The following is an 11670-nucleotide window of genomic DNA, read 5'->3' as shown; positions in this document are numbered from 1 at the left end:
GAAAAAAAAAAAAAAAAAACAAAAAAAACAAATCCCAAAAACGCAGCACCCTCCCCTTCCTCCCTCCCACCGCCATCAACTTTCCCACCCATTCTTTCGATATTATATCCATAGTTGGTTCTTTCATGAAGTCACAAATTTGCATTTCTTAATTGTGCATGCAGTTCTCTCAAGGGATCTAATTAATCACATGCCAAAAGACTTGCGAGACATATGCATGATGACATGCATTGAATGACACCCTAGTAATATTAACAACAATGAAACAAAAAGTACGAACAAAAAAATATCAAATTTGTAACTTCATGAAAGAACCGACTATGGGATATAATATTCACTTGCATGCTTCAGCAGAAGAGTGGCCAGTTGGACTTGGACATTGATTATGAACCAGTTGATAGGGCGAATAATAATGCTTAATAAATTGGTATGTACGAGAAATGAGAAATATTCGATGGCCAATTGGACATAGGTCATAGGGACTTAGAGATCACATATATGTGTGCCATATGGCAAGCGTTGCATGGAGGACTGCAGAACCCACTATGTTTTGTCACATCTTATATGGAATTTCATTGGTGTTTCTTGCATATGGAGTTTCTTTATTGTATTGTCTGCTCTACATGTTTCGCATTCGCCGGCCCTCAACCTCAAATTAAGGGTCCTGCTTCAGAAGAATTTATAGAGTAATGTTTACTTTTTAAACAGTCTTACAACATAAGTAATTTAAGAATTGTATTTCAAAAAAAGACATAAACCCAACTACCCAAGGCCTTGGAGATCGGTGACCATTTCTATATGTTTAAGAAGTAATTTTGACTTATCATATAATTTGGCAGCACAAAATATTTATGTTCTTAAATTATAAATTAGAAATTTAAATCGTGAATTGACCCGTGTGTAATTCAGATTTATAATTTATTAATGTAATAAAGCATCTAATATTACCGGACTATTTAACAAAACAACATTAAATTTTATCTTTTCTAAACTAATTAGCCAATAAATAGTAAAGTAGGTGGAGACGTGGAGCTAAACGTGAACTTATTCGGAAAGAAGAATCTTAATTCGTATTAATACCAGTCGAGTGGTGCTCACGTACAATCAATAAGACACCAACTAATGACAGCATGACACCAAAAAAACAAAACATATTTTTTTGGTAGAACAAAAGAAAACTATTTGGTGGTTATTGACAGCTCTAAAATGGCAGCTCTAAAATTTTATCTTTTTATGATCAAATTTAATTATATTAAGATTCAAATAATTTTCTTAAAGAAAGATATAAAGTTGACTAATTTTGTAAATCTGATGCAATAGAAGTACAAAAGTAAAAGCAAGAAGTTGAGGTTTAATTCTAGCTCACATGATATAATTCAATTTTGATCCTTTCCTTTCCCATCCCCTGAATTAAAAAAAAAAAAAGTTGAGAGCCCATTTGCTAATTTTGTTTTGTTTCAAGTTTTGTAGTTAAAAAAAAAATGTTTTTTAAAGGCGAAAATAGAAAATAGGCTGATTTAATTGGTCCACACATAAAACAAATTGCTAAGTCAGCTCATTTTTAAATTTCGTTGTCGAGTGTTTGAATGCTCGACGTTGAAACTTCGAACGCTCACGTATAACGTGATTGTCATTGTCCATCCTGACAACTTATGATTGTCACTTTCTTTTAATGACAACCCACATTTACGTCAAATTAAACTCATTCACATGATTTTTCTTTACATGTTACTTGTGAAATGTTAATACACAACTAAATGAAAATAATACATAGAAGTTTAAAGAAGAAAAAAATCTAAAAAAAAAAATGATTGTTCTATTGGTTAGTACAACCACGTACATATAAGTTGTCACCGATTACGGTAGAAATAAGCATTAGAAATCTCACAAAGGAGTGTTGAAATGCTCGTTGAAAACTTGATGTTGTAAGCTTATAACATGAACTTATTTGTCATAAACAAAGTTAGTGGTCAACCTTTTTATCATAACAAAATTAGGTGAGTTAATGTAACAATGAAAGTCAAATGTGTACTTATGAATGGTTAGAGAGAGAGAGAGAGAGAGAGAGAGAGAGAGAGAGGCATGAACTTGAGCTTGACTCATTTCAAACCTCTGGTTAAATTGAAATGTATTTTGCTTATCGTGAATGGAATTTCAACCTCAATTGTTAATTTTTTAAATAATATTATAGATTAGAAATTATGCATAAAAAAGAGGAATGTGGAATTAAGTATCAAGGACAATTTTTTTGATGAAATCATAATAAACATTTTTAAAGATTAGGTACTAAGTAAATGAGAGAGTACTATTAGTTTAAGACAAAAACAGGTCATGAGGAAAAATTCCTTTATAAGCGATCCCACCTTCGAACACTTGTTTTTTTTTTTTTTTTTTTTTCTTGTATATAGATGTAACTTCTTTGCAACTGCAGTAGAATTTATAATAACTTAAGATTTATAAGGGTTAATTTGAAGGTTAGAATTTAGGCCATATAGTTTAGAGACTACATTGTAAACCCTAAATATATAGAATTAAAAACATTAACATGGAACAAATGAAGTAAGATGTGACTGTTAGCGCTCACAATGACGTGATTGCTATATCGCCATAATTTGATTTCTAAAATAAAATAAGAAGTAAAAATAGATGAGTGTTCAAATGCCGTTCAATAAGAATTTTGGCCCCAAACTAATTTATTGTCTTCTACTTAGTACCTAAACCTTAAATAAACTTTTCCAATACTATTTTAAATTGTACTTAAGTTAAAATTAAAAAACGTCATCACGTACACCATTTGGATGACATAGGTGTGCAACATCGACACACCTATGATTGAGAAGAGAAACTTCGAGGTAATTGGCAATTAATAATTCAATAGATAAAAGTCCTTGAATTAGCCTAAATGGTAAAGAAAAGAGGGGATGAAATAGTTTAGGATTATGATAGAAAAAAGATATGGTACTTCTACTATAAAAAAAAAAAAAATTATAAATTTGATCTACTTATTTTATACTTAGTTCAATTTTAGTCTACTTATTTTATACATAGTTCAATTTTGGTCTACTTATTTTATACCTAGTTCAATTTTGGTTTACGATTTTTTTAAGTTATGATTTTAAATTTTTTTGGTTGTGTTTTCTTCAATTATAATTGAAGTATGAGTTATATTTCATCATTTCTTAGTCATAAGAACCAATTTGGAGTATTATAATAAATAAAAAATTGAAGTTTGGTGAAGTTTGAAAAATCTAAAAATTTTCTAAGAAAAATTGGTAGTTTCGGATACCCTACTTTGGGGCCAATTATCTTGAGTTTCAGAATTCCAATTTGAATGATTTTTATATGATTGTAAAGAGGAGATGCATAGCTTTAAAATAGTATATGTTTATTGAATTTGACTGAGATTTAATAAGGTAAAAGGCGGGACAAATTTTAGAAAACAAATCTAGACATTTATTAAACAAGTGAAACAATTAGTGGACCAAAACAAAACTTAAAAAAGATCGTGGACCAAAATTGAACTAGGTATAAAATAAGTTGACAAAATCTGTAAATTTTTTTAAAAGAAAAAAAGGAAATTTTTTTAAAAAATGCTTTAAACTTTACCTTCTGTGTCAATCATGATATTAATTATGGGTTGTACCAATCTGTCCTATCAACTTTACTTTGGATGTCAATATGCCACTTTCATCAACTCGGTTACAAATTCCATTCAAAGGTTATCACGTATCATCACACACGTGGTCACTTTTTTAGGAGTAAATTTGTTATTTCATTTGTACTACAAGTCCATAGAAGTCAAACTACTTTACGCACGTAGCTGTTTTTTGAACGAAAAATGTAACACATGGGCAATTGGCTTCAAAATTAAAATTAAGGGGGGATATATTAATATAACTAATAATATGCAAATTGAATTAACACAGGGATCAAAATTTAAGTTTTTTTTTTAAAACATTTTCCTTAAAAGAAAATAATAAATAAAGAGAAAAGAGATATGATGTAGACTGTAGAGAGTTGAATATCAAATTATCAACTCCCCTCTGCGTTGATAAATAAAGTCCTATTTTTGCGTGCAAGCACATGGAAAGTGGAAACATGAGGTTTGACAATCTAATATATTAATTAATTAAATAGTGAGAGTGAGTATGCAAAAATGGTCCAAGTGTCCAACCAGTTTGGATAAACGAAGAGTTCAATAACAATTTTCCTTTTTGCGTGTGTCCACGTGCAAACACTTCGACTGTTGAACAATGCATTCACCTTGGAATTGGAACACAACTAGTCCAATTATTGTCACTATCATCTAATTAACCTTTTAATTATATATTTGGCCAAAAAAAAAAAAAAAAACCTTCAAATTAGATATAATAGAGAATCCCACGGCATTAAAAAGTCGATGAGGGAGTGAAAGTTGAAAAGGTGCACGTGTGGGAGTGAAAGTTGAAAAGTCAACAATCAACATAATATGCTGGAATATGGGTCACCTGAAAATGCTTAATTTAAGCCCCCAACTCTTTTCGTAAAGTGTGTCTAACAAAACCCCAATTACAGGGGACAAACAGCCGCTACCAGCCTGGCCCCAACCCCTCCTTTTATCACACAATCTATTAATCTAAAGTGAGTATAACATTATTGATTCTAGTCATTTTTTTAGATCCGAAAAAGAGTTATTCACATTTGAAAATTGTTTTAAAACTAAGAAGATACATATATAATATATCAATAGACTAATCGATCACTAGCTAATCTTACAATCACTTTATTATGTTGATAAATTATGATAGATTCAAAAACATTTTTGTGTGTGCAGTGAATAAAATTGTGAGGTGCGATCATACCAGCACTAATGCACCGGATTCCATCAGAACTCCGCAGTCAAGCATGCTTGGGCGAGAGTAGTACTAGGATGGGTGACCTCCTGGGAAGTCCTCGTGTTGCACCCCTATCTTTTAAAAACAAAAAAAACAAAAAAAATAAAATTGTGAGTAAGTACTAAATCTCAATTTTAATACGGGCAAGAGTGATCCTTAACTTCACTTTCTCACCCTATCTTAATCACCCAAAACAATAATATTAAAAAATCTAGAAAGCTCATTTTTTTTTTTTGGTCGAATCTAGAAAGCTCATTAACCTCTTATTCCAAGGTGCTATATGTACAAACTTTCCCACGTCTTCTAATTCATGCTCCACTTGGTTTGAATTATAAACCATCAGTGCCCAAAAAAAAAAAAAATTATAAACCATCAAACCCCCCCTCCCCTACATAGCATAAAAAATAATAATTGTCCCCTCTCTCTCTCTCTCTCTCTCTCTCTCTCTCTCTCTCTCTCTCTCTCTCTCTCTCTCTCTCTCATATATATATAGCAGCACAAGCTCAACCATGATCACACCTCCCAAGTACAAATTTGTTGAAACACAAATTCCCTTCCTCATCTTGGATCACTTTCTTCCTGATCATCACAATTAATCATCTTTAGCCAGCTGATCATTGATCAAACTTGACAAGCTAGCTAGCAAAATGGTTGTACCATCTCCTTCACCAATACGCACCAAGAAAACAAAGGCAGTAGGGATTCCCACAATCGACCTTTCAAACTACAACAGGTCACAGCTCTCGGAACAAATAGTGGAGGCCTGCGAAGAATATGGTTTCTTCAAGGTGGTGAACCATGGCGTCCCAAAAGAGGTCATTGCCAGATTGGAAGCACAGGGCTCTGATTTTTTTTCCAAACCCACATCGGAGAAGCAACGAGCCGGCCCAGCCTGCCCTTTCGGTTATGGCTGCAAAAACATCGGCCGCAGTGGCGACATGGGCGAACTTGAGTACCTTCTTCTTCAAACCGATACTCTCTCCGTTTCTGAGAGATCTAATGTCATCTCCAATGACCCTACAAAATTTAGGTACGTACGATATTTTTTGTAACATAAGATGTTTATATTGTCGGACTGTAAAATATTTAGTTGAAAAACATACATTACCGGCCTTATATTACCCTATATGTGCATAGGCATTCTTTTGTGGCCCTTGATTTAACATGGACATTTACGCTAGCTAGCTAGCTTCGATATGTTTGAGAAAATATATGGTGATAAGTTTATATGGCGTGTTTGACTTAATTAATTTAATTTGAATGCTTTACTTAATACAATTAAATTAAGAAGTTTGAATTCAGGGAACTTGGCCTACAAGGAGGGAATTGATTTGCAGATGAATAGGTGGAGAAGAAATGTTTAGTATTAATGCTTGGTATCCTTGAAAACGACATCTTTCCTTGTTGGAAAAAGAAAAGATTAAAGAAAACATACCATATAAATTATAACTATTCAATACTTATTTAATACAATTAATGTTCACCTTATTATTATTATTTTTAAGTATTTTTATTTCGCGGACATGGCTACGTGACAAAGAATATATTCTGGACCTGGACGGCACTCTTTCATGGAGCTTTGACCTTCATGTATTCTATATATTAATTTTTCTAATCACATAATATATTTATCTCTTTCATGACATTATTTAATATATAATAATAGATAAATATAATAATTATATATACTTGTTGTATGAAAATTTTGTTTATATTATTATTTGGGCACATATATAATGAGTGTAAATTAAGGTCTCTTTCATAATAACATGTATGCAAATCATGTAATTAATTATGATAAGAGAAATGCTATACGTACACATCTATTACCGATTTCTCCATGCATGATTAGATGAGAAAGGTAATTAATGGGATAGCTAGCCTCCAAATTCTCTTGTAAATTTCATTGTAGCCAAAAGTAGTAATTAAAGTGGCAGATAGAAATAGCTTTAAATATTGCTTTATTACTGTCAGCCATTATTTGCTACATGCAACTATGAAAGGCATGCTTTTTTCAATAATTTGAGGCCAACCCTTTATGGCCCGACTTGAATAGTTGGAAAAATTTTACCTGAACTCGATCAATTATGAGCTTAATTAAATTTCCATCATCTTATATGTATATTCTCATTAATTTCTGCAGCTAGGCGCATTTTGATAAATATATAGTACCACTTCTCCATAATCCCATTCATGCATGTTTAGAAATTAGAACTGGGTTCATCAAATAGTACTGAATGCTAGTTAGCTAATCTATGAATGAGGCATGCATGTGATGCGATCATACAAATTGACATGACTGCTTGGATCGATATATCTTGCATGAACTGATATCGATCATGCAGTCTGAGACAGCTTTAATTAAAAAATACTGCTACACAAACCTAATTAATTTGTTCTTCAAATACTGTGTTATTTTTTTATTTATTTAAATATAGGCCTCTTTTAAATCTCAATTATATCTAATAACAATATCAGTAGGTGCACCATTATCTAGACCAACCTTTTTAATCACACCTTGAACCTCATTTATTTATAACCGATCACTTAACCAATGACTAAAGTTATATATGTACCACATATGTTAATAATTAATGAAAAATTAGAATGATAGTTGGTGCCTCTAACATGTTTACATGCAGTGACATTATTGATCAAAAAATTTGGTAATCAAATTCGAAGATCGACCATGGCATTATTAATTTTCTAAAACTAAATTTGGGAAACAAATTGAGATGACTTTGTTTACCAAATACAGGAATTTTCCGACTTTTAAGTTGTGGTGAGGACTGGTGATAAGATGACTAGCTAACACATAATATTCTTTGAATTAATTTCCAGCTGTGCTGTAAATGATTACACAGAAGCAGTTAAAGAGTTGGCATGTGAGATTCTTGATCTGGTGGGTGAGGGACTATGGATTTCCGACAAGTCTGTGTTCAGTAGGTTCATCAGAGACGTTGAAAGTGACTCAATTCTCAGGCTCAATCACTACCCTCCACAACTCCACATGGACATGATCCATAAGGACACCAAGGAGTGGGACCCGATTACATCACCAAAACTAGTTCATCATCATCACACTAGCAAGACCAATCGGATTGGATTTGGAGAGCATTCTGACCCTCAGATCTTGACCATCTTTAGATCCAACAACGTGGGGGGGCTTCAGATCTCTCTGCATGATGGCTTGTGGGTTCCCGTCCCTCCAGACCCCAATCACTTGTTTGTAATGGTTGGTGATGCCTTACAGGTAATTTATTACTAATTATATGTCATTTTCCTCAGAAAGCTAGCTTGCTTTATTTCTGTACCCAATTTTCATCATATTTAACAATAAAATTTAAATATTTAATTATACATAAATTCTTTCGGCAGAACGTCGGTTCTTTAGTTAAAGAACAAACATGTATTTCTATAACATTTTGCCAATTTTAGGCTATTTTTACAGAGTTCAACATGTTAGGGGTATATGATTATATATTTTCGGGTACAAAATTATTATTCAAGATTATATTTTAGGTTTTAATTCTCGAGTTTTTGATTAGTTTTGAGCGATAGTCCAAAATTTGAAAGTTAAAACCTAAATTCTAACCAAGGAACCGAGAACTCAAAACCATGCAAGTTAAAACCAAAAAATAGGTCTCGATTGATAATTTATACTCTAAATAATTAAATCCTTCTAAGTTTAACATCAAATGATGAAAAAAAAAAGTCATAAAACATATGTGTTTGATCTTTAATTAAAGAACAGGTGTGTTGTAGAGATAATTTAATTATGTTTAATTATATATGATTTGAAAAACTATTTCTTTATTACAAGAAAGTCAAACCATTCCCTCTCTCACTCTGAGTATGAGAATCAATTATGTTTCATATTTCTGTATGAAATTTTGGATGCCACATGATGTTTGATAAAGTTTCTTTGATTTATATAATGAGCAGGCTTTGACGAATGGGAGGCTTGTAAGTGTGAGGCATAGGGCAATGGCAAACTCATCGACGGTGAAGTCAAGGATGTCAATGGTGTACTTTGGGGCACCACCCCTAAATGCATGGATCTCTGCCCTTCCGGAGATGGTGTCCCCCCAGACGCCACGTGTCTACAAGCCCTTCACTTGGGGCGAGTACAAGAAAGCCGCTTACTCTACGCGCTTGGGAGATTCTCGTCTTGACCTTTTCAAGATGCACAACACCACCGCCTGCTTTGACAATCTTGTACAATAGAATCAATCACATACACATCAAATTAATTAATTAAGTAATTAACGTGTAGGTAGGTCCATATTTAATTTTTTTTTTTTGGTCGAAGTTCCGTACTTAATTAAGTCTATATATATTTTATGTAGTTGTACGTATATATATCATATATATTTATATATAGGTAGGTCAGAATTTGTAGTTGAAGTTGAAGGGTGATTGCAGCATATGAATCTATCTGTCGGGAATTTTTGCTTTAATTAAGCTTTCCCCATTAATTTATTTATAGTTGCATGTGGATTTGTTTGTTTGAATATATTATTTATTAAGAGTAGCTTAATTGCTAGGAGGGTTTGTAATTAGTATATAATTAAGAGTAGCTTACTTAATATATGTATGTATGAGGGATTACTTGTATTAATATAATTTTCTGCCTCTTTGCATGTAAAACTGTAAAAGTACTAGCTAAGTGTATTTTTTGCACATATAGGATTCTATGGTCAATTAAGTTGGCCGGTTTTCAGGTCAAAGATCATTTGCAACTAGCACTACAAGAAAAAAGGGTTTGGGAGAGGAACGTAATTCGTCGCCCAAAGTAGAGTTTCGTCGCCCAAACGTTTGGGCGACGAAATTAGTTCGTCGAGCAATTGGTCGCCCAAGGTTCGTCGCCCAAGAGTTTGGGCGACGAATCCATAAATTTCGTCGCCCAAAGACACCTGGGGGCAACGAAATTTTTTTGTCTCCCAACACATAAAATTCGTCGCCCAAAGAATTTTTAGGCGACGGACAAATTTCGTCGCCCAAAGAGGGTTTGGGCGACGAACACCCTTATTCGTCGCCCAAAGCATGTTTGGGCGACGAAATTATCCGTCGCCTAAACAAGATTTGGGAGAGGAATAACTAATTTCCTCGCTGGAACGTTCTTTGGGCGACGGAATTTTTCGTCGCCCAAAGTGTGTTTGGGCGACGAACAGGTGTATTCGTCGCCCAAAGCATGTTTAGGCGACGAAAAATTCCGTCGCCCAAACATGCTTTGGGCGAGGAATAGATTTATTCGTCGCCCAAACACCCTTTGGGCGACGAAAAATTTCGTCGCTCAAACATGTTTTTTTTTAAAAAAAAATTATTTTTTTATTTAAATTATATATTTAAATTTAATATTTAAAAAAAAAAAATTCTTTATTCAAAAACTATATAAAACAAAATTCATAAATTTATATATCAAAATATCCATACAAAGTAGTAATTAACCCTAATATATATAATCAATCTATTCTAAACTAGTAGCATCATCATCATTCATATCTGACGGAGGTTGATGAGAAGATGGTGGCGGGACAAACCCAGGTATCGCCTTGGTCAATGCAACATATAACGCCTCCTTCTCCGCTCTCTCAGCTCGTAAGTCCTCCTGCAACTTCTTCACTTGAGCGGACAACCCTGCGACGACTGCAGATGGCTGAGACGAAGATGAAGACGAAGACGAGGATCGAACATCACGAATCCGCCCATATCCCATGCCGCGTATTTCCTTACCGGGCCTAACACCCAGTGAGTCTATCATAATACGAAGTCCGACATCGGGATCGGGTACTGGAATCGACTCCAACGGAGTACCCGGAGGGTGCTGCTCGGCCAAGCTCTCCAAATATATTCTCGAGTTGGCCACCATCTCATCCTTCAAAATGTTATATATACAAGTAACCAATTAGAAAAATAAATATAAAAAATTGTGAAAAAAATTAAAATATAAAAAACTAACATGTTTTGCCTTGGCCGCATCACAACCGGGATGAACATAGATATCTCCGAAAGTATCTATCTCCGGAAATTGTGACCCACGCTGAAAAAGAAAATAATTTTGTCAAAGACCCAACCAATATTAAAGAATATATATGTATTAAATTAAATAATGACGTACCCGACGTCGCGACTCCACTCGATATGAGATGGGCGTCGGACCACTATGATGGTTAAACGGCTTCTCTTTCCGGTTTCTGGCGTTGGCGACCGACTTCTTCTGTTAAATATTAAGCAAATTATAAATATGTTAGTGTATGTATACAATAATAGAATAACAAAATAATAATCGATTTTTTAAAGTCTTAAGATAATAAAACGTACCAAAAACGACGGACTCATGAAATGATCGCACAAAAAACGCCACTGGTCAGACCGCTCTACCAACTCCATAGGGGGGTTCGCCAATGCCTCAACTGCCGACGAAAATCCCTTGAAATACACGTGTAGTTCGTGCTTCCACTGCCTGTAAGACTTGATGAGTAAATCTGTCATATACGTGACAGTGAGGGGATCATCCATCTGAATGTCAAAGTTAACCTGAAAAAAATATTAGATTGTTATAAATGATCAAATTTATCATTTTGAATTAATTATTGAGCTATATACTCACTGAGATGGAGCGGATCACTTTGTGTTGAATCTCTGCCGGCAATTTTTTCCAAGTGGTTGCAATCATGGCGCACTCGGCACGAATAATAGCCCCCACATCATGCGAGAACAAACTGTCAACGTTAGGATCTAACGGTCGTCGGCCGTTTTGCACACACATGACTGGAATCCGCGCCCCAGTACT

The 11670-nt window shown here is 33.9% G+C and overlaps 1 protein-coding gene and 1 non-coding gene across 2 annotated transcripts; both read left to right on the top strand.

Annotated features, from left to right (window-relative positions):
* The first annotated feature begins 4827 nt into the window (after positions 1-4827).
* LOC147286375 (5S ribosomal RNA) lies at positions 4828-4946 on the top strand. Its single transcript, XR_015122138.1, has one exon. It is a non-coding gene; the product is annotated as a 5S ribosomal RNA (ribosomal RNA).
* Positions 4947-5521: 575 nt separating this feature from the next.
* LOC147286374 (gibberellin 2-beta-dioxygenase 2-like) lies at positions 5522-9101 on the top strand. The gene is made up of 3 exons (XM_086240752.1): positions 5522-5904; positions 7716-8127; positions 8820-9101. Exons 1-3 carry the CDS (start codon positions 5522-5524, stop codon positions 9099-9101), a joined length of 1077 nt encoding a protein of 358 aa, XP_086096878.1.
* Positions 9102-11670: the final 2569 nt, after the last annotated feature.

Source organism: Dryas octopetala, chromosome 4, assembly GCF_963921425.1.
Source record: "Dryas octopetala chromosome 4, drDryOcto1.1, whole genome shotgun sequence".
Taxonomy (NCBI): Eukaryota; Viridiplantae; Streptophyta; class Magnoliopsida; order Rosales; family Rosaceae; genus Dryas; species Dryas octopetala.
The sequence above is the reverse complement of the archived record's forward strand: the minus strand, read 5'-3'. Positions and strand labels throughout refer to the sequence as shown.